Raw genomic sequence first — 24,634 nt, forward strand, 5'->3', positions numbered from 1 at the left:
AGGTTACTGGGAGGGTGGTGGAGGTTACTGGGACTGTAGTGGAGGTTACTGGGACTGTACTGTTAGTGGAGGTTACTGGGACTGTAGTGGAGGTTACTGGGACTGTACTGCTACTCAACAGAGTTCTAGAGGCTGTGAGTAGGCTTGCTTTCCATATACTGCTCAATATCCAGATAAGAGACTAGATTACAGGCGTATGCATGTTAAGATGAGAGTTTCCACAACCAATAGCCAACTCATGTGGATAATGCACACAGACAGTCATGCTTGGGGTGAGTTGGCTCCACAACGCCCTCTGGTGGTAGGATTATATGCCCAGCACTCAATAAAGCTGTCCACCTTTACCACAGGCGTCAGACTCGTTCCATTATATGTCTATGGGCCGAGTGTCTGTGGGTTTTTGCTCCTCGTTTGTACTTGAATGATCGAGTAAGGTCACTGATTAGTTAGGAACACCCCTCCTCACCTGGTTGTCTAGGTCGTCATTGGTTAGTTAGGAACTCCCCTCACCTGGTTGTCTAGGTCTTAATTGGTTAGGAACTCCCCTCACCTGGTTGTCTCCCTCTTAATTGGTCTTAAAAACCAGCTGACACTGGGCCATGGAATGAGTGACACCCCTGACCCCTGGTATCCATACAACCCTAGTCTCATGGGACAATCCTTCCAAATCTGACCCCTGGTGTCCATACAACCCTAGTCTCATGGGACAATCCTTCCAAATCTGACCCCTGGTGTCCATACAACCCTAGTCTCATGGGACCATCCTTCCAAATCTGACCCCTGGTATCCATACAACCCTAGTATCATGGGACAATCCTTCCAAATCTGACCCCTGGTGTCCATACAACCCTAGTATCATGGGACTTCCAAATCTGGTCTCATTGACTGAGTGAAGATGGGGTCTCCGGGGGGGTAAACTGTCCCAAAACATCTAAAAGTGACAAGTAATATGAATCTCTCCCAAGTTACACAGGCTCCCTAGAGTTACTCAAATTCCTCATCTCAAACTCAAACACTAAATCCTCCAAAACAAAGAGATGGAAACTCTCAAACACCAAATCCTCCAAAACAAAGAGGTGGAAACTCTCAAACACTAAGTCCTCCTAAACAAAGAGATGGAAACTCTCAAACACTAAATCCTCCAAAACAAAGAGATGGAAACTCTCAAACACTAAATCCTCCAAAACAAAGAGATGGAAACTCTCAAACACTAAATCCTCCAAAACAAAGAGATGGAAACTCTCAAACACTAAATCCTCCAAAACAAAGAGATGGAAACTCTCAAACACTAAATCCTCCAAAACAAAGAGATGGAAACTCTCAAACACCAAATCCTCCAAAACAAAGAGATGGAAACTCTCAAACACCAAATCCTCCAAAACAAAGAGATGTATACTCTCAAACACCAACACCTACACTCTAACCACTGAAATCCAGTAGGAAAGGTCCAACCTCAGTATACTAACTGAAGACTGAATAGTTTCTGTAAATGTGTTATCTAGCTATAGCAGCTGGCCTTGTCCTCTCCTCACACGGTCCTTTAATCTAAAGAGACAACAGCCACACAGCATGTTGATTACTTACACCAGATGTTGCAGGAATATCCCCCCCCCCCCCCCCCGTTGAGAGATATTAAAGTTCAATTGAACTGAATTGAGTGTAGTCCACCAGAAATCCATCCTGACCACCTCTAACTGATTAGGACTAAGTTACACCAAACTTAAAAAAAGGAAAAGTTGCACCAAACTCAAAAAACAAAACAAAACCCAAAGAAGCAGCAGGAAACGTGGTTGGAAGAAGTGGTCCACTTGTATTTATATCATCGTTGTTGTTTTTCTTCATACTGCTTTTTGAACGTTGCAGTAGGAACTATTTAAGACGTTGACATCAACAATTGACATCCGTAGTCACGCTTGATTGAGGTTATTCATTACGCAGTAGTTAGGTTGTGAAGTAGCAGGTAGTCCAACGATAAGTTCTCTCTCTCTCGCTCTCTCTCTTCCCGAGAAGGTGAGTCTTTCTGTCAAGTTGCCTCAACTGCTGCTGCTGCCAGTGGAGATGGAGGTTAGTGATCCATCTTTACCCTCCCTCTCCGCTGCTTTCTTCTTCGTCTCATCTTTGAAGAAGAGGAGCGGGAACATCCCTAAGATGCAGCCGATGGCAACGCCGATGGCTTTACCCTGAAGACAAAACGAAACAAGAAACAACGTTCCATTACTACTCTGATGCCTAGTACTAATACTAATACTATACTAATACTAAACGAATACTAATACTATACTAACACTAATACTAACACTAACACTAATACTAATACTAACACCAACACTAATACTAATACTAACACTATACTAACACTGATACTAACACTACCACTAATACTAATACTAACACTAATACTAATACTAACACTACTACTAACACTAATACTAATACTAATACTAATACTAATACTAACACCAACACTAATACTAATACTAACACTATACTAACACTGATACTAACACTACCACTAATACTAATACTAACACTAATACTAATACTAACACTACTACTAACACTAATACTAATACTAATACTAACACTGACACTAATACTAACACTAATACCAGCACTAATACTAACACTAATACTAATACTAATACTAACACTAATACTAATACTGACACTAATACTAATACTAACGCTACTACTAACACTAATACTAATACTAATACTAATACTAATACGAATACTAATACTAACACTAATACTAATACTAATACTAATACTAATACTACCACTAATACTAATACTAACACTAATACTAACACTAATACTAATACTAACACTAGTATTAACACTAATACTGCAGTGCTACCAGTACGTAACCTACACACAACTCTTGGCCAATAAACTCTGTGAAGGAACGTTTATTTTTTATTAGCCTGACTGCTGGATTCACATAAAAATACTGTCTTCAGCGAAATGGCTGCACAACCAAAAGCATATTCTGTAGGATGTATTCTGACTGATTTAGGGCTCTATTCAACCAGATCCACTAAGCAACACAGAGAGGACTGACAGAGAGAGAGAGAGAGAGAGAGAGAGAGAGAGAGAGAGAGGGAGAGAGAGAGAGGGAGAGAGAGAGAGAGAGAGAGAGAGAGAGAGAGAGAGAGAGAGAGAGGGAGAGAGAGAGGGAGAGAGAGAGAGAGAGAGAGAGAGAGAGAGAGAGAGAGAGAGAGAGAGGGAGAGAGAGAGAGGGAGAGAGAGGGAGAGAGAGAGAGAGAGGGAGAGAGAGGGAGAGAGAGGGAGAGAGAGAGAGAGAGAGAGAGAGAGAGAGAGAGAGAGAGAGAGAGAGAGAGAGAGAGGGAGAGGGAGAGGGAGAGAGAGAGAGAGAGAGAGAGAGAGAGAGGGAGAGAGAGAGAGAGAGAGAGACAGAGAGACAGAGAGACAGAGAGGGAGGGAGGGAGGGAGGGAGGGAGGGAGGGAGGGAGGGAGGGAGGGAGGGAGGGAGGGAGGGAGGGAGGGAGGGACAGTATGTCCTCTCAGACAGTATGTCCTCTCAGAGATACGACAGAGACTCACACTGTGGGTGCTAACCCTGGTCTGCCACATGTCAGCCTGTTTGGGGTTCAGATCAGGGCCCACCAACCCACAACGACAGGCCAGGGCTTCCACGTAACCTGCAAGGCTAACACAGGAAAATACCATGGTTACATACTAGAAACACACTAGAAAAAGGTTTGGTGACATACATCAATGTATTATCTCTGTACTATCTCTGTTGACGTAAAACCAGAAGTAATGTGATCAGCTGCACGATTAACTTCTGTGTTCATACTGTACGTGTTAGAAATTGAGAGTTCCAGAAAAAAACAAAGTCTCTACCCTTACCCTCAGCCAACCCTCCCAGCCCCTTCTGATCCGCGTGGGGACACGCAGCAAACACGAGGCGAAGAAGTTTAAGCACCGTCTTCTCCCAGTTTCTGATACGTCCAAATAACCAGTGATGAACCCCCCCCCCCCCTCTGTCAACACGCAGAATCTGCCCACGGCAGAACCACGTTATCGACAGCTCTCAACACGCAGAATCTGCCCACGGGAGAACCACGTTATCGACAGCTCTCAAACTCTGGCCCATATTGGGTCCAATTGTTGTGCTCTTTACTTATTTATTATTTGTCTACTTATTCGGAAAGGATGAACTTTGCTACTTGACATTATTCTGTACGGTTGAGGAACAGAGGCAGGTAAAGCATTATACTGTCTCTATTACACCAGCTGTAAACTTGACATTATTCTGTACGGTTGAGGAACAGAGGGAGGTAAAGCATTACACTGTCTCTATTACACCAGCTGTAAACTTGACATTATTCTGTACGGTTGAGGAACAGAGGGAGGTAAAGCATTACACTGTCTCTATTACACCAGCTGTAAACTTGACATTATTCTGTACGGTTGAGGAACAGAGGGAGGTAAAGCATTATACTGTCTCTATTACACCTGCTGTAAACTTGACATTATTCTGTACGGTTGAGGAACAGAGGGAGGTAAAGCATTACACTGTCTCTATTACACCTGCTGTAAACTTGACATTATTCTGTACGGTTGAGGAACAGAGGGAGGTAAAGCATTACACTGTCTCTATTACACCAGCTGTAAACTTGACATTATTCTGTACGGTTGAGGAACAGAGGGAGGTAAAGCATTACACTGTCTCTATTACACCTGCTGTAAACTTGACATTATTCTGTACGGTTGAGGAACAGAGGGAGGTAAAGCATTACACTGTCTCTATTACACCTGCTGTAAACTTGACATTATTCTGTACGGTTGAGGAACAGAGGGAGGTAAAGCATTACACTGTCTCTATTACACCTGCTGTAAACTTGACATTATTCTGTACGGTTGAGGAACAGAGGGAGGTAAAGCATTACACTGTCTCTATTACACCTGCTGTAAACTTGACATTATTCTGTACGGTTGAGGAACAGAGGGAGGTAAAGCATTACACTGTCTCTATTACACCTGCTGTAAACTTGACATTATTCTGTACGGTTGAGGAACAGAGGGAGGTAAAGCATTACACTGTCTCTATTACACCTGCTGTAAACTTGACATTATTCTGTACGGTTGAGGAACAGAGGGAGGTAAAGCATTACACTGTCTCTATTACACCTGCTGTAAACTTGACATTATTCTGTACGGTTGAGGAACAGAGGGAGGTAAAGCATTACACTGTCTCTATTACACCAGCTGTAAACTTTACATTATTCTGTACGGTTGAGGAACAGAGGGAGGTAAAGCATTACACTGTCTCTATTACACCTGCTGTAAACTTGACATTATTCTGTACGGTTGAGGAACAGAGGGAGGTAAAGCATTACACTGTCTCTATTACACCTGCTGTAAACTTGACATTATTCTGTACGGTTGAGGAACAGAGGGAGGTAAAGCATTACACTGTCTCTATTACACCTGCTGTAAACTTGACATTATTCTGTACGGTTGAGGAGGTAAAGCATTATACTGTCTCTATTACACCAGCTGTAAACTTGACATTATTCTGTACGGTTGAGGAACAGAGGGAGGTAAAGCATTACACTGTCTCTATTACACCAGCTGTAAACTTGACATTATTCTGTACGGTTGAGGAACAGAGGGAGGTAAAGCATTATACTGTCTCTATTACACCTGCTGTAAACTTGACATTATTCTGTACGGTTGAGGAACAGAGACAGGTAATTACACTGTCTCTATTACACCTGCTGTAAACTTGACATTATTCTGTACGGTTGAGGAACAGAGGGAGGTAAAGCATTACACTGTCTCTATTACACCAGCTGTTATCTTGACATTATTCTGTACGGTTGAGGAACAGAGGGAGGTAAAGCATTACACTGTCTCTATTACACCTGCTGTAAACTTGACATTATTCTGTACGGTTGAGGAACAGAGACAGGTAATTACACTGTCTCTATTACACCTGCTGTAAACTTGACATTATTCTGTACGGTTGAGGAACAGAGACAGGTAATTACACTGTCTCTATTACACCTGCTGTAAACTTGACATTATTCTGTACGGTTGAGGAACAGAGACAGGTAAAGCATTATACTGTCTCTATTACACCAGCTGTAAACTTGACATTATTCTGTACGGTTGAGGAACAGAGACAGGTAAAGCATTATACTGTCTCTATTACACCTGCTGTAAACTTGACATTATTCTGTACGGTTGAGGAACAGAGACAGGTAAAGCATTATACTGTCTCTATTACACCTGCTGTAAACTTAACATTATTCTGTACGGTTGAGGAACAGAGACAGGTAAAGCATTATACTGTCTCTATTACACCTGCTGTAAACTTAACATTATTCTGTACGGTTGAGGAACAGAGGGAGGTAAAGCATTACACTGTCTCTATTACACCTGCTGTAAACTTGACATTATTCTGTACGGTTGAGGAACAGAGGGAGGTAAAGCATTATACTGTCTCTATTACACCTGCTGTAAACTTGACATTATTCTGTACGGTTGAGGAGGTAAAGCATTATACTGTCTCTATTACACCAGCTGTAAACTTGACATTATTCTGTACGGTTGAGGAACAGAAGGAGGTAAAGCATTACACTGTCTCTATTACACCAGCTGTAAACTTGACATTATTCTGTACGGTTGAGGAACAGAGGGAGGTAAAGCATTATACTGTCTCTATTACACCTGCTGTAAACTTGACATTATTCTGTACGGTTGAGGAACAGAGACAGGTAATTACACTGTCTCTATTACACCTGCTGTAAACTTGACATTATTCTGTACGGTTGAGGAACAGAGGGAGGTAAAGCATTACACTGTCTCTATTACACCAGCTGTAAACTTGACATTATTCTGTACGGTTGAGGAACAGAGGGAGGTAAAGCATTATACTGTCTCTATTACACCTGCTGTAAACTTGACATTATTCTGTACGGTTGAGGAACAGAGACAGGTAATTACACTGTCTCTATTACACCTGCTGTAAACTTGACATTATTCTGTACGGTTGAGGAACAGAGACAGGTAAAGCATTATACTGTCTCTATTACACCTGCTGTAAACTTGACATTATTCTGTACGGTTGAGGAACAGAGGGAGGTAAAGCATTACACTGTCTCTATTACACCTGCTGTAAACTTGACATTATTCTGTACGGTTGAGGAACAGAGACAGGTAAAGCATTACACTGTCTCTATTACACCTGCTGTAAACTTGACATTATTCTGTACGGTTGAGGAACAGAGACAGGTAATTACACTGTCTCTATTACACCTGCTGTAAACTTGACATTATTCTGTACGGTTGAGGAACAGAGGGAGGTAAAGCATTATACTGTCTCTATTACACCTGCTGTAAACTTGACATTATTCTGTACGGTTGAGGAACAGAGACAGGTAATTACACTGTCTCTATTACACCTGCTGTAAACTTGACATTATTCTGTACGGTTGAGGAACAGAGGGAGGTAAAGCATTATACTGTCTCTATTACACCAGCTGTAAACTTGACATTATTCTGTACGGTTGAGGAACAGAGACAGGTAAAGCATTATACTGTCTCTATTACACCTGCTGTAAACTTGACATTATTCTGTACGGTTGAGGAACAGAGGGAGGTAAAGCATTATACTGTCTCTATTACACCTGCTGTAAACTTGACATTATTCTGTACGGTTGAGGAACAGTGGCAAGTAAAGCATTACACTGTCTCTATTACACCAGCTGTAAAAACCTGGGCATGTGACGAATAAACTTGATTTGATTCAAAAAAGTTTCTCAGAATAAGAGTTCTGGTTCAGGTTCAGCTGCGCCCTTCTTTATGAGCTAAAAAACACTGATCCTAGATCAGCACTCTGAGATTTATGAATACAAGTCCTGAGCTTTAAGGGATCACCAGAGGAAAGATCCCATTCATTGCTGGAGTGATGTACTATGAAATTACCATAATACGAAATATGGAAATATTAAATTCAACCAGTAAATATGCACGGCAGAAAACCTTCTGGCGTACAGACGTATGTGCATGGAATCATAAAAATATGGGGGAAAAATGTTTTAAATCATCATTAATCAAAATACACGCTGTTATTCAACACCAGACCTTCTCGGTCCTGGTCCTCCGATGGTGGAATGAGCTTCCCCCTGAAGATATGTCCTCCGATGGTGGAATGAGCTTCCCCCCTGAAGATATGTCCTCCGATGGTGGAATGAGCTTCCCCCTGAAGATATGCCCTCCGATGATGGAATGAGCTTCCCCCTGAAGATATGCCCTCCGATGGTGGAATGAGCTTCCCCCTGAAGATATGCCCTCCGATGGTGGAATGAGCTTCCCCCTGAAGATATGCCCTCCGATGATGGAATGAGCTTCCCCCTGAAGATATGCCCTCCGATGGTGGAATGAGCTTCCCCCTGAAGATATGTCCTCCGATGGTGGAATGAGCTTCCCCCTGAAGATATGTCCTCCGATGGTGGAATGAGCTTCCCCCTGAAGATATGCCCTCCGATGGTGGAATGAGCTTCCCCCTGAAGATATGCCCTCCGATGGTGGAATGAGCTTCCCCCTGAAGATATGTCCTCCGATGGTGGAATGAGCTTCCCCTGAAGATATGCCCTCCGATGGTGGAATGAGCTTCCTCCTGAAGATATGACAACAGATGGTGGAATGAGCTTCCCCTGAAGATATGCCCTCCGATGGTGGAATGAGCTTCCCCCTGAAGATATGCCCTCCGATGGTGGAATGAGCTTCCCCCTGAAGCTATGCCCTCCGATGGTGGAATGAGCTTCCCCCTGAAGATATGTCCTCCGATGGTGGAATGAGCTTCCCCCTGAAGATATGCCCTCCGATGGTGGAATGAGCTTCCCCCTGAAGATATGCCCTCCGATGGTGGAATGAGCTTCCCCCTGAAGATATGCCCTCCGATGGTGGAATGAGCTTCCCCCTGAAGATATGTCCTCCGATGGTGGAATGAGCTTCCCCCTGAAGATATGCCCTCCGATGGTGGAATGAGCTTCCCCCTGAAGATATGTCCTCCGATGGTGGAATGAGCTTCCCCCTGAAGATATGTCCTCCGATGGTGGAATGAGCTTCCCCCTGAAGATATGCCCTCCGATGGTGGAATGAGCTTCCCCCTGAAGATATGCCCTCCGATGGTGGAATGAGCTTCCCCCTGAAGATATGACAACAGATGGTGGAATGAGCTTCCCCCTGAAGATATGTCCTCCGATGGTGGAATGAGCTTCCCCCTGAAGATATGCCCTCCGATGGTGGAATGAGCTTCCCCCCTGAAGCTATGACAACAGAGTCCCTGTCTATCTTCCCCCTGAAGCTATGACAACATAGTCCCTGTCCATCTCCCCCTGAAGCTATGACAACAGAGTCCCTGTTCATCTCCCCCTGAAGCTATGACAACAGGGTCCCTGTCCATCTTCCCCCCCTGAAGCTATGACAACAGGGTCCCTGTCCATCTTCCCCCTGAAGCTATGACAACAGGGTCCCTGTCCATCTTCCCCCTGAAACTATGACAACAGAGTCCCTGTTCATCTCCCCCTGAAGCTATGACAACAGAGTCCCTGTTCATCTCCCCCTGAAGCTATGACAACAGAGTCCCTGTTCATCTCCCCCTGAAGCTATGACAACAGAGTCCCTGTTCATCTCCCCCTGAAGCTATGACAACAGAGTCCCTGTCCATCTTCCCCCTGAAGCTATGACAACAGGGTCCCTGTCCATCTTCCCCCTGAAGCTATGACAACAGAGTCCCTGTTCATCTCCCCCCCTGAAGCTATGACAACAGAGTCCCTGTTCATCTTCCCCCCCTGAAGCTATGACAACAGAGTCCCTGTTCATCTCCCCCTGAAGCTATGACAACAGAGTCCCTGTCCATCTCCCCCCTGAAGCTATGACAACAGAGTCCCTGTCCATCTTCCCCCTGAAGCTATGACAACAGAGTCCCTGTTCATCTCCCCCCGAACCTATGACAACAGAGTCCCTGTTCATCTTCCCCCTGAAGCTATGACAACAGCTGTGTTGTGTTATGTGGTCGCTGTGTTATGTTGTTGCTGTGTTATGTAGTTGCTGTGTTATGTGGTTGCTGTGTTATGTAGTTGCTGTGTTATGTAGTTGCTGTGTTATGTAGTTGCTGTGTTATGTGGTTGCTGTGTTATGTGGTTGCTGTGTTATGTGGTTGCTGTGTTATGTAGTTGCTGTGTTGTGTAGTTGCTGTGTTATGTGGTTGCTGTGTTATGTAGTTGCTGTGTTATGTAGTTGCTGTGTTATGTAGTTGCTGTGTTATGTAGTTGCTGTGTTATGTGGTTGCTGTGTTATGTAGTTGCTGTGTTATGTGGTTACTGTGTTATGTAGTTGCTGTGTTATGTGGTTGCTGTGTTATGTAGTTGCTGTGTTATGTGGTTGCTGTGTTATGTACTACGACGGTGTTATGTAGTTGCTGTGTTATGTGGTTGCTGTGTTGTGTAGTTGCTGTGTTATGTAGTTGCTGTGTCATGTGGTTGCTGTGTTATGTGGTTGCTGTGTTATGTGGTTGTTGTGTTATGTAGTTGCTGTGTTATGTACTACGACTGTGTTGTGTGGTTGCTGTGTTGTGTGGTTGCTGTGTTGTGTAGTTGCTGTGTTATGTGGTTGCTGTGTTATGTAGTTGCTGTGTTATGTAGTTGCTGTGTTGTGTAGTTGCTGTGTTATGTGGTTGCTGTGTTATGTAGTTGCTGTGTTATGTAGTTGCTGTGTTATGTAGTTGCTGTGTTATGTAGTTGCTGTGTTATGTGGTTGCTGTCTTGTGTAGTTGCTGTGTTATGTAGTTACTGCGTTATGTGGTTGCTGTGTTATGTGGTTGCTGTGTTATGTAACAAACTGAACACCTTCTTCGCCCGCTTTGAGGATAATACAGTGCCACCGACGTGGCCCACTACCAAGGACTGCACCACCCCCACCTCCTTCTCCATGGCCGGCGCGAGTAAGACATTCAAACGGGTTAACCCTCGCAAGGCTGCCGGCCCAGACGGCATCCCTAGCCGTGTCGTCAGAGCATGCGCAGACACAGCTGGCTGGTGTGTTTACGGACATATTACATTTCTCACTATCTCAGTCTGCTGTCCCCACATGCTTCAAGAGGGCCGCCATTGTTCCTGAACCCAAGAAGGAAAAGATAACTGAACTAAATGACTATCACCCCGTAGCACTCACTTCTGTCATTATGAAGTGTTTTGAGAGACTAGTCAAGGATCATATCACTTCCACCTTACCTATCACCCTAGACCCACTGCAATTTGCATACCGCCCCAATAGGTCCTCAGACGATGCAATTGCCATCACACTGCACACTGCCCTATCCCATTTGGACAAGAGGAACACCTATGTAAGACAACATAGTACCCTCAAGTTCAGCATTAAGCTTGAGGCCCTGGGTCTCAACCTCGCCCTGTGCAATCTTGGACTTCCTGACGGGTCATGGACTTCCTGACGGGCCACCCCCAGGTGGTGAAGGTAGGAAACAACATCTCCACTGATCCCACAAGGGTGCGTGCTCAGCCCCCTCCTGTACTCCCTGTTCACCCATGACTGCGTGGCCATGCACACCTCCAACTCGATCATCAAGTTTGCAGACGACACAACAGTAGTGGGCTTGATCACCAACAACGACAAGACAGCCTATAGGGAAGTGGTGAGGGCACTCGGGAGTATGTGTCAGGAAAACAACCTCTCACTCAACGTCAACAAAACAAAGGAGATGATCGTGGACCTCAGGAAACAGCAGAGGGAGCACCAACAAAGGGTATATAACAAAGTATTGAGATAAACTTTTGTTATTGACCAAATACTTATTTTCCACCATAATTTGCAAATCAATTCATTAAAAATCCTACAATGTGATTTTCTGGATTATTTTTTCTCATTTTGTCTGTCATAGTTGAAGTGTACCTATGATGGAAATTACATGCCTCTCTTAACCTCTCTCCAGTTTCATCCTGACAGGTTAGAGGACATCATTAACCTCTCTCCAGTTTCATCCTGACAGGTTAGAGGACATCATTAACCTCTCTCCAGTTTCATCCTGACAGGTTAGAGGACATCATTAACCTCTCTCCAGTTTCACCCTGACAGGTTAGAGGACATCATTAACCTCTCTCCAGTTTCATTCTGACAGGTTAGAGGACATCATTAACCTCTCTCTAGTTTAATCCTGACAGGTTAGAGGACATCATTAACCTCTCTCCAGTTTCATTCTGACAGGTTAGAGGACATCATTAACCTCTCTCCAGTTTAATCCTGACAGGTTAGAGGACATCATTAACCTCTCTCCAGTTTCACCCTGACAGGTTAGAGGACATCATTAACCTCTCTCCAGTTTCATCCTGACAGGTTAGAGGACATCATAAACCTCTCTCCAGTTTCATCCTGACAGGTTAGATGTTACGGTGCGTGAATGAGGACCCAAAAGCGAATTAACTTAAACAGAGCTTCTTTAATTACCAAACATAGGTAGGCTCAGACGGACCGGCAGATTCCGACAGGACAAGACAAGGTTACAGCAAACATGACGACAGTCTGGTTCAGGCATGAAACACAACAAACAAGAATCCGACAAGGACAGGAACAGAAACAGAGAGAGATATAGGGACCTAATCAGAGGGAAAAAGGGAACAGGTGGGAAACGGGGTGAATGGGTAGTTAGAGGAGACAAGGAACAGCTGGGGGAAAGCGGGGGAGAAAAGGTAACCTAACAACGACCAGCAGAGGGAGACAGGGTGAAGGGAAAGGACAGAGACAAGACACAACATGACAGTACATGACAGTACCCCCCCACTCACCGAGCGCCTCCTGGCGCACTCGAGGAGGAAACCTGGCGGCAACGGAGGAAATCCTCGATCAGCGCACGGTCCAGCACGTCCCGAGAGGGAACCCAACTCCTCTCCTCAGGACCGTACCCCTCCCAATCTACGAGGTACTGGTGACCACGGCCCCGAGGACGCATGTCCAAAATTCTACGGACCCTGTAGATGGGTGCGCCCTCGACAAGGATGGGGGGGGGGGGGGGGGAAGACGAGCGGGGGCGCGAAGGACGGGCTTGATGCAGGAGACATGGAAGACCGGGTGGACGCGACGAAGGTATCGCGGAAGAAGAAGTCGAACTGCGACAGGATTAATGACCCGAGAAATACGGAACGGACCAATGAACCGCGGGGTCAACTTGCGAGAAGCCGTCTTAAGGGGAAGGTTCTGAGTGGAGAGCCAAACTCTCTGACCGCGACAATATCTAGGACTCTTAGTTCTACGCTTATTAGCAGCCCTCACAGTCTGCGTCCTATAACGGCAAAGTGCAGACCTGACCCTCTTCCAGGTGCGCTCGCAACGTTGGACAAAAGCCTGAGCGGAGGGGACGCTGGACTCGGCGAACTGAGATGAGAACAGCGGAGGCTGGTACCCGAGGCTACTCTGAAAAGGAGATAGCCCGGTCGCAGACGAAGGAAGCGAGTTGTGGGCGTATTCTGCCCAGGGGAGCTGTTCTGACCAAGACGCAGGGTTGCGAAAAGAAAGACTGCGTAAGATGCGACCAATAGTCTGATTGGCCCGTTCTGCTTGACCGTTAGACTGGGGGTGAAAGCCGGAAGAGAGACTGACGGAAGCCCCAATCAAACGGCAAAACTCCCTCCAAAATTGAGACGTGAATTGCGGACCTCTGTCCGAAACGACGTCTGACGGAAGGCCATGAATTCTGAAAACATTCTCGATGATGATTTGTGCCGTCTCTTTAGCAGAAGGAAGCTTAGCAAGGGGAATGAAATGAGCCGCCTTAGAGAACCTATCGACAACCGTAAGAATAACAGTCTTCCCCGCTGACGAAGGCAGTCCGGTGACAAAATCTAAGGCGATGTGAGACCACGGTCGAGAGGGAATAGGAAGCGGCCTGAGACGGCCGGCAGGAGGAGAGTTACCGGACTTAGTCTGCGCGCAGACCGAACAAGCAGCCACGAAACGACGCGTGTCATGCTCCCGGGTGGGCCACCAAAAACGCTGGCGAATGGAAGCAAGCGTACCCCGAACGCCAGGGTGGCCGGCTAACTTGGCAGAGTGAGCCCACTGAAGAACGGCCAGACGAGTAGGAACGGGAACGAAAAGAAGGTTCCTAGGACAAGCGCGCGGCGACGGAGTGTGAGTGAGCGCTTGTTTTACCTGCCTCTCAATTCCCCAGACAGTCAACCCGACAACACGCCCCTCAGGGAGAATCCCCTCGGGGTCAGTGGAGGCTACTGAAGAACTGAAGAGACGAGACAAAGCATCAGGCTTGGTGTTCTTAGAGCCCGGACGATAAGAAATCACGAACTCGAAACGAGCGAAAAACAGCGCCCAACGCGCCTGACGCGCATTAAGTCGTTTGGCAGAACGGATGTACTCAAGGTTCCTATGGTCAGTCCAAACGACAAAAGGAACGGTCGCCCCCTCCAACCACTGTCGCCATTCGCCTAGGGCTAACCGGATGGCGAGCAGTTCGCGGTTACCCACATCATAGTTACGTTCCGACGGCGACAGGCGATGAGAAAAATACGCGCATGGGTGGACCTTGTCGTCAGAGAGGGAGCGCTGAGAAAGAATGGCTCCCACGCCCACCTCTGACGCGTCAACCTCGACAACGAACTGTCTAGAGACGTCAGGTGTAACAAGGATAGGAGCGGATGTAAAACGATTCTTGAGGAGATCAAAAGCTCCCTGGGCGGAAACGGACCACTTAAAGCACGTCTTGACAGAAGTAAGGGCTGTGAGAGGAGCTGCCACCTGACCGAAATTACGGATGAAATGACGATAGAAGTTCGCGAAGCCGAGAAAGCGCTGCAGCTCGACGCGTGACTTAGGGACGGGCCAATCAATGACAGCTTGGACCTTAGCGGGATCCATCTTAATGCCTTCAGCGGAAATAACAGAACCGAGAAATGTGACGGAGGAGGCATGAAAAGTGCACTTCTCAGCCTTCACAAAAAGACAATTCTCTAAAAGGCGCTGGAGGACACGTCGAACGTGCTGAACATGAATCTGGAGTGACGGTGAAAAAATCAGGATATCGTCAAGGTAAACGAAAACAAAGATGTTCAGCATGTCTCTCAGGACATCATTGACTAATGCCTGAAAGACAGCTGGAGCGTTAGCGAGGCCGAAAGGAAGGACCCGGTATTCAAAGTGCCCTAACGGAGTGTTAAACGCCGTCTTCCACTCGTCCCCCTCCCTGATGCGCACGAGATGGTAAGCGTTACGAAGGTCCAACTTAGTGAAAAACCTGGCTCCCTGCAGGATCTCGAAGGCTGAAGACATAAGAGGAAGCGGATAACGATTCTTCACTGTTATGTCATTCAGCCCTCGATAATCTATGCAGGGGCGCAGAGACCCGTCCTTCTTCTTGACAAAAAAAAACCCCGCTCCGGCGGGAGAGGAGGAGGGGACTATGGTACCGGCGTCAAGAGCTACAGACAAATAATCTTCGAGAGCCTTACGTTCGGGAGCCGACAGAGAGTATAGTCTACCCCGGGGGGGGGTGGTTCCCGGAAGGAGATCAATACTACAATCATACGACCGGTGTGGAGGAAGAGAGGTGGCCCTGGACCGACTGAACACCGTGCGCAGATCGTGATATTCCTCCGGCACCCCTGTCAAATCACCAGGCTCCTCCTGTGAAGAAGAGACAGAGGAAACAGGAGGGATAGCAGACATTAAACATTTCACATGACAAGAGACGTTCCAGGAGAGGATAGAATTACTAGACCAATTAATGGAAGGATTATGACAAACTAGCCAGGGATGGCCCAAAACAACAGGTGTAAAAGGTGAACGAAAAATTAAAAAAGAAATGGTTTCACTATGATTACCAGAAACAGTGAGGGTTAAAGGTAGCGTCTCACGCTGAATCCTGGGGAGAGGACTACCATCCAGGGCGAACAAGGCCGTGGGCTCCTTTAACTGTCTGAGAGGAATGTCATGTTCCCGAGCCCAGGTCTCGTCCATAAAACAGCCCTCCGCCCCAGAGTCTATTAAGGCACTGCAGGAAGCTGACGAACCGGTCCAGCGTAGATGGACCGACAAGGTAGTGCAGGATCTTGAAGGAGAGACAGGAGTAGTAGCGCTCACCAGTAGCCCTCCGCTTACTGACGAGCTCTGGCCTTTTACTGGACATGAAGTGACAAAATGACCAGCGGAACCGCAATAGAGACAGAGGCGGTTGGTGATTCTCCGTTCCCTCTCCTTAGTCGAGATGCGGATACCTCCCAGCTGCATGGGCTCAGCACCCGAGCCGGCAGAGGAAGATGGTAGTGATGCGGAGAGGGGAGCGACGGAGAGCGCGAGCTCCTTTCCACGAGCTCGGTGACGAAGATCAACCCGTCGCTCAATGCGAATAGCGAGTTCAATCAAGGAATCCACGCTGGAAGGAACCTCCCGGGAGAGAATCTCATCCTTTACCTCTGCGCGGAGACCCTCCAGAAGACGAGCGAGCAAGGCCGGCTCGTTCCAGCCACTGGAGACAGCAAGAGTGCGAAACTCAATAGAGTAGTCTGTTATGGATCGATTGCCTTGACATAGGGAAGACAGGGCCCTGGAAGCCTCCTCCCCAAAAACAGATCGATCAAAAACCCGTATCATCTCCTCCTTAAAGTCCTGATACTGGTTAGTACACTCAGCCCTTGCCTCCCAGATTGCCGTGCCCCACTCACGAGCCCGTCCAATAAGGAGAGATATGACGTAGGCGACACGAGCAGTGCTCCTGGAGTAAGTGTTGGGCTGGAGAGAAAACACAATATCACACTGGGTGAGGAACGAGCGGCATTCAGTGGGCTCCCCAGAGTAACACAGCGGGTTATTGATTCTGGGCTCCGGAGATTCGAAAGCCCTGGAAGTGGCCGGTGGATCGAGGCGGAGATGGTGAACCTGTTCTGTGAGGTTGGAGACTTGGGTGGCCAGGGTCTCAACGGCATGTCGAGCAGCAGACACTTCCTGCTCGTGTCTGCCTAGCATCGCTCCCTGGATCCCGACGGCTGAGTGGAGAGGATCCGAAGTCGCTGGGTCCATTCTTGGTCGGATTCTTCTGTTACGGTGCGTGAATGAGGACCCAAAAGCGAATTAACTTAAACAGAGCTTCTTTAATTACCAAACATAGGTAGGCTCAGACGGACCGGCAGATTCCGACAGGACAAGACAAGGTTACAGCAAACATGACGACAGTCTGGTTCAGGCATGAAACACAACAAACAAGAATCCGACAAGGACAGGAACAGAAACAGAGAGAGATATAGGGACCTAATCAGAGGGAAAAAGGGAACAGGTGGGAAACGGGGTGAATGGGTAGTTAGAGGAGACAAGGAACAGCTGGGGGAAAGCGGGGGAGAAAAGGTAACCTAACAACGACCAGCAGAGGGAGACAGGGTGAAGGGAAAGGACAGAGACAAGACACAACATGACAGTACATGACATTAGAGGACATCATTAACCTCTCTCCAGTTTCATCCTGACAGGTTAGAGGACATCATTAACCTCTCTCCAGTGTCATTCTGACAGGTTAGAGGACATCATAAACCTCTCTCCAGTTTCATCCTGACAGGTTTACTGTTTACCTATAATTACATTGTGCACATTCCAGGTAGTCTTTTTTGCAGTTGTTCTCCGCAAATAATCAGTTCTCACAATGAAGAAGTCTGGAGAGTTCTCAGAAACCACATTAGGACTGTAACAATCTTCCTATAGCGACTACAATAGGATGCTAACAAGGACTGTAGCAATCTTCCTATAGCGGCAACAATAGCATGCTAACAAGGACTGTAGCAATCTTCCTATAGCGGCTACAATAGGATGCTAACAGGGACTGTACACAGTGTGACTACAATAGGATGCTAACAGGGACTGTACACAGTGTGACTGCAATAGGACTCCACCAGGGACTGTACACAGTGTGACTACAATAGGACTCCACCAGGGACTGTATCAGCCCTAACAGACGATTGGTTTGATCTGCCTTTTCTTACCCGAGTCCAGCCAGGTCCGACACAAGGTTCCCCAGGGCAGCAGCTGCAGAGAGAGAAGAGAGGGAGGTCATGGTTCTGCCTGGGTGAAGGACTGGTTGATGACATCAAGAGGTTAAAGGTCGTTGTATGCTCCAATGAGATCCATTAAAACACAAAACACGGTGTAGAGTTGGAACGGAGAGGAGTGGAGCAGGCTGTAGCAGTAGCTATGTCTCTGACTCATCATTAGACAGTAGCTGTGTCTCTGACTCATCATTAGACAGCAGGCTGTGTCTCTGACTCATCATTAGACAGTAGTTGTGTCTCTGACTCATCATTAGACAGCAGGCTGTGTCTCTGACTCATCATTAGACAGCAGGCTGTGTCTCTGACTCATCATTAGACAGCAGGCTGTGTCTCTGACTCATCATTAGACAGCAGGCTGTGTCTCTGACTCATCATTAGACAGCAGGCTGTGTGTCTGACATCATTAGACAGTAGGCTGTGTCTCTGACTCATCATTAGACAGCAGGCTGTGTCTCTGACTCATCATTAGACAGCAGGCTGTGTCTCTGACTCATCATTAGACAGCAGGCTGTGTGTCTGACTCATCATTAGACAGTAGGCTGTGTCTCTGACTCATCATTAGACAGCAGGCTGTGTCTCTGACTCATCATTAGGCAGCAGGCTGTGTCTCTGACTCATCATTAGGCAGCAGGCTGTGTCTCTGACTCATCATTAGACAGTAGGCTGTGTGTCTGACTCATCATTAGACAGCAAGCTGTGTCTCTGACTCATCATTAGACAGCAGGCTGAGTCTCTGACTCATCATTAGACAGTAGCTGTGTCTCTGACTCATCATTAGACAGCAGGCTGTGTCTCTGACTCATCATTAGACAGCAGGCTGTGTCTCTGACTCATCATTAGACAGCAGGCTGTGTGTCTGACATCATTAGACAGTAGGCTGTGTCTCTGACTCATCATTAGACAGCAGGCTGTGTCTCTGACTCATCATTAGACAGCAGGCTGTGTCTCTGACTCATCATTAGACAGCAGGCTGTGTCTCTGACTCATCATTAGACAGCAGGCTGTGTCTCTGACTCATCATTAGACAGCAGGCTGTGTGTCTGACATCATTAGACAGTAGGCTGTGTCTCTGACTCATCATTAGACAGCAGGATGTCTCTCTGACTCATCATTAGACAGCAGGCTGTGTCTCTGACTCATCATTAGACAGCAGGCTGTGTCTCTGACTCATCATTAGACAGCAGGCTGTGTCTCTGACTCATCATTAGACAGCAGGCTGTGTGTCTGACATCATTAGACAGTAGGCTGTGTCTCTGACTCATCATTAGACAGCAGGCTGTGTCTCTGACTCATCATTAGGCAGCAGGCTGTGTCTCTGACTCATCATTAGGCAGCAGGCTGTGTCTCTGACTCGTCATTAGACAGCAGGCTGTGTCTCTGACTCGTCATTAGACAGCAGGCTGTGTCTCTGACTCGTCATTAGACAGCAGGCTATGTCTCTGACTCATCATTAGACAGTAGGCTGTGTCTCTGACTCGTCATTAGGCAGCAGGCTGTGTCTCTGACTCGTCATTAGACAGCAGGCTGTGTCTCTGACTCGTCATTAGACAGCAGGCTGTGTCTCTGACTCATCATTAGACAGCAGGCTGTGTCTCTGACTCGTCATTAGACAGCAGGCTGTGTCTCTGACTCGTCATTAGACAGCAGGCTGTGTCTCTGACTCGTCATTAGACAGCAGGCTGTGTCTCTGACTCGTCATTAGACAGAATGCACCTGAACTAATAGAGAGAAAATCATGGTAAATGAGATGCGACAGAGCCAAATGTGAATTACCGTACAGCTGGTTTGTTAATGGATTTCATCTGCTCTTCCTGCTCGTTCGATGCTGAAAACAGTTTATTTACACTTGCGTCTGTCCAGAGACTGAGACAGACAGAATCACGACCCACAGGACTGATGTGTTTTAACTGTGACTGACGTGCCTGGAACAATCATTGATCTGAATGTCATGGCAACGCAGGGTCGTTCTGGAGTCATGTAGGCTGCGAGGGACAAGGGGTCTGTTTAATGTCAACAGATACCCATGTTAACACATCAATCTATGTATTTCAATATCAAACACACACTGAACGTCACATTAGAACGGCCCATAAACAAAATTGCTGTATTGAAGATTAAGAACCAACAAAGGATCTAGAACCTTAAAATGTTTTTTTCGGCTGTCCCCATAGGAGAACCCTTTGAAGAACCCGTTTTGGTTCCAGGCAGAACACTTTTGGTTCTAGGTAGAATTTTTTAAAGTTCCATGTAGTACCCTTTATACAGAAGGTTCTATATGGAACCCAAAATAGTTATATTGCGGAACCAGGTTTCTACCTGTAACCAAACATGGTTCTCCTATGAGGACAACCGAAGAACACTTTTGGAACCCTTTTTTCTCAGGGTGCAGATACAGTAGTCTGAACCTAAAACTACATTGTGAAGATAGTGAATCTTGATTGGAGGAGAGAGAGAGAGAGAGAGAGAGAGAGAGAGAGAGAGAGAGAGAGAGAGAGAGAGAGAGAGAGAGAGCAGGACCAATGGAATTACAACTGTTTCAAGGTCAGCTGTCTGTAACTTATTTCAGCCTCATGGTTTTGTCCCAAATGGCACCCTATTCCCTGTATAGTGCACTACTTATAACCAGGGCCCATAGGGTAGTGCACTACTTATAACCAGGGCCCATAGGGTAGTGCACTACTTATAACCAGGACCCATAGGGTAGTGCACTACTTATAACCAGGGCCCATAGGGTAGTGCACTACTTATAACCAGGGCCCATAGGGTAGTGCACTACTTATAACCAGGGCCCATAGGGTAGTGCACTACTTATAACCAGGGCCCATAGGGTAGTGTACTACTTATAACCAGGACCCATAGGGTAGTGGTAATGTAGTCCAGGCTGTAACAGTACTGTAGCAGGGCTTCTGCAGGTTTTAGGCAGCCATCCAGAGAGAGAGGGAGAGAATGTGTACTCAGACTTATTTAACAAGATCAGAGCCTAATATAAGTCCAAAACAACATCCATCATATTGAACAATTGGATAGTGAGAAGTACAATAGGTCACATGACCAGCTGGAGTTTACATAGAAAGCCTTCAACTTCAGGTTGGATTTGACTGATGATTCCAATTCATTTGTCAATTTAAAGCCGCCGACATGATTTATAATCCAATTTAGTATCCCCTGTGGACACTCAGAACTCCCCAAGAATCTTACTATCTCAGCATTTTGTTTCTCTGGTGTAGATGTTGTGCGGTATGTACAGTACCGTTAAGACTCTCTTAGATGTTAGTCTATCTGTTAGAAACGCAGCAGGCTTGTTTCAGAAACACAGCAGTGTGGAAATTCGATTACAGACAGACGGCAAAACTAGTGATATTCTCCTTTATCCCCTCTGGTACTTTCATAACAGGGTGAAGAAACACTGTGTTCAAAGTGAAATTCGATCAAAAGTTGTTCTCTCTTCTTCTCTCCTCCTCAGATCAGCTGACACGTTCATTTCCCTCCCCTCAGATCAGCTGACACGTCCATTTCCCTCAGATCAGCTGACACGTCCATTTCCCTCAGATCAGCTGACACGTCCATTTCCCTCAGATCAGCTGACACGTCCATTTCCCTCTCCTCAGATCAGCTGACACGTCCATTTCCCTCTCCTCAGATCAGCTGACACGTCCATTTCCCTCAGATCAGCTGACACGTCCATTTCCCTCAGATCAGCTGACACGTCCATTTCCCTCAGATCAGCTGACACGTCCATTTCCCTCTCCTCAGATCAGCTGACACGTCCATTTCCTTCTCCTCAGATCAGCTGACACGTCCATTTCCCTCTCCTCAGATCAGCTGACATGTAGAGCTCTGGACCCTGTTAGTTATAGTAGAGCTCTGGTCCCTGTTAGTTATAGTAGAGCTCTGGACCCTGTTAGTTATAGTAGAGCTCTGGGTCCAGCCTGCTGGTAGTTATAGTAGAGCTCTGGGTCCAGCCTGCTGGTAGTTATAGTAGAGCTCTGGACCCTGCTAGTTATAGTAGAGCTCTGGGTCCAGCCTGCTGTTAGTTATAGTAGAGCTCTGGACCCTGCTAGTTATAGTAGAGCTCTGGGTCCAGCCTGCTGTTAGTTATAGTAGAGCTCAGGGTCCAGCCTGCTGCTAGTTATAGTAGAGCTCTGGGTCCAGCTTGCTGTTAGTTATAGTAGAGCTCAGGGTCCAGCCTGCTGCTAGTTATAGTAGAGCTCTGGACCCTGCTAGTTATAGTAGAGCTCAGGGTCCAGCCTGCTGTTAGTTATAGTAGAGCTCTGGACCCTGCTAGTTATAGTAGAGCTCAGGGTCCAGCCTGCTGTTAGTTATAGTAGAGCTCAGGGTCCAGCCTGCTGCTAGTTATAGTAGAGCTCTGGGTCCAGCCTGCTGTTAGTTATAGTAGAGTTCTGGGTCCAGCCTGCTGCTAGTTATAGTAGAGTTCTGGGTCCAGCCTGCTGTTAGTTATAGTAGAGTTCTGGGTCCAGCCTGCTGTTAGTTATAGTAGAGCTCTGGGTCCAGCCTGCTGCTAGTTATAGTAGAGCTCTGGACCCTGCTAGTTATAGTAGAGCTCTGGACCCTGCTAGTTATAGTAGAGCTCAGGGTCCAGCCTGCTGGTAGTTATAGTAGAGCTCTGGACCCTGCTAGTTATAGTAGAGCTCTGGGTCCAGCTTGCTGTTAGTTATAGTAGAGCTCAGGGTCCAGCCTGCTGCTAGTTATAGTAGAGCTCTGGGTCCAGCCTGCTGTTAGTTATAGTAGAGTTCTGGGTCCAGCCTGCTGCTAGTTATAGTAGAGTTCTGGGTCCAGCCTGCTGTTAGTTATAGTAGAGTTCTGGGTCCAGCCTGCTGTTAGTTATAGTAGAGCTCTGGGTCCAGCCTGCTGCTAGTTATAGTAGAGCTCTGGACCCTGCTAGTTATAGTAGAGCTCAGGGTCCAGCCTGCTGTTAGTTATAGTAGAGCTCTGGACCCTGCTAGTTATAGTAGAGCTCAGGGTCCAGCCTGCTGTTAGTTATAGTATAGCTCAGGGTCCAGCCTGCTGCTAGTTATAGTAGAGTTCTGGGTCCAGCCTGCTGCTAGTTATAGTACAGTTCTGGATCCAGCCTGCTGTTAGTTATAGTAGAGCTCAGGGTCCAGCCTGCTGCTAGTTATAGTACAGTTCTGGATCCAGCCTGCTGTTAGTTATAGTAGAGCTCAGGGTCCAGCCTGCTGTTAGTTATAGTATAGCTCAGGGTCCAGCCTGCTGCTAGTTATAGTAGAGTTCTGGGTCCAGCCTGCTGTTAGTTATAGTAGAGCTCAGGGTCCAGCCTGCTGTTAGTTATAGTAGAGCTCTGGGTCCAGCCTGCTGTTAGTTATAGTAGAGTTCTGGGTCCAGCCTGCTGTTAGTTATAGTAGAGTTCTGGGTCCAGCCTGCTGTTAGTTATAGTAGAGTTCTGGGTCCAGCCTGCTGGTAGTTATAGTAGAGTTCTGGACCCTGTTAGTTATAGTAGAGTTCTGGGTCCAGCCTGCTGTTAGTTATAGTAGAGCCCTGGACCCTGTTAGTTATAGTAGAGTTCTGGGTCCAGCCTGCTGGTAGTTATAGTAGAGCTCTGGGTCCAGCCTGCTGGTAGTTATAGTAGAGCTCTGGGTCCAGCCTGCTGTTAGTTATAGTAGAGTTCTGGGTCCAGAACATCACAGCCTTGTCTTTCTACTGTTCACTGAAATAGCCCTGCAGCATCTCAGTGGGAGAGGATTCACAGTCTATTATACAGCAGAGCTATATGACCAGCAGACACACCTCCACATGGAATACTATCCTGTATCTGAATTCATTTACTCCACATAGAATACTATCCTGGATCTGAATTCATTTCCTCCACATGGAATACTATCCTGGATCTGAATTCATTTCCTCCACATGGAATACTATCCTGTATCTGAATTCATTTCCTCCACATGGAATACTATCCTGGATCTGAATTAATTTCCTCCACATGGAATACTATCCTGGATCTGAATTCATTTACTCCACATGGAATACTATCCTGTATCTGAATTCATTTCCTCCACATGGAATACTATCCTGTATCTGAATTCATTTACTCCACATGGAATACTATCCTGGATCTGAATTCATTTCCTCCACATGGAATACTATACTGGATCTGAATTCATTTACTCCACATGGAATACTATCCTGTATCTGAATTAATTTACTCCACATAGAATACTATACTGGATCTGAATTCATTTGAACTGTGGTCAAAAATAGTAAAGGGCTCAGTGAAATGCCTTTGTGCTGTAACTGTTAACCATAATCAAGAGAACAGAAGGTTTCCTGCTCAGAGGAATATATCTGAGGGGAAAAAGAGAATACCAAACAGAAAACAATCTCCCACTATCACAATACATATGTTGTTGTCCCAGAACACAGGCCAGCCATAGGTGATGCTGCAGACCTCAACTACCCCAGAATTCAATATGTTGTTGTCCCAGAACACAGGCCAGCCATAGGTGATGCTGCAGACCTCAACTACCCCAGGAGTCAATATGTTGTTGTCCCAGAACACAGGC

The 24,634-nt window shown here is 46.6% G+C and overlaps 1 protein-coding gene across 1 annotated transcript in view; it reads right to left on the reverse strand.

The window, feature by feature from the left end:
* Window positions 1–1,790: 1,790 nt before the first annotated feature.
* LOC110514058 (transmembrane protein 65) overlaps window positions 1,791–24,634 on the reverse strand; it is a 73,613-nt gene continuing 50,769 nt past the window's right edge. The window contains exons 6-8 of the mRNA XM_036935266.1: window positions 18,030–18,072; window positions 3,568–3,673; window positions 1,791–2,180 (exon numbers count right to left, since the gene is read on the reverse strand). Coding sequence (XP_036791161.1) covers window positions 2,034–2,180; window positions 3,568–3,673; window positions 18,030–18,072 — 296 coding nt within the window. The 3' untranslated portion in view covers window positions 1,791–2,033. The remainder of the gene's footprint in view (window positions 2,181–3,567; window positions 3,674–18,029; window positions 18,073–24,634) is intronic.

This window comes from Oncorhynchus mykiss, chromosome 2 (genome assembly GCF_013265735.2).
Source record: "Oncorhynchus mykiss isolate Arlee chromosome 2, USDA_OmykA_1.1, whole genome shotgun sequence".
In the NCBI taxonomy this organism is placed as follows: Eukaryota; Metazoa; Chordata; class Actinopteri; order Salmoniformes; family Salmonidae; genus Oncorhynchus; species Oncorhynchus mykiss.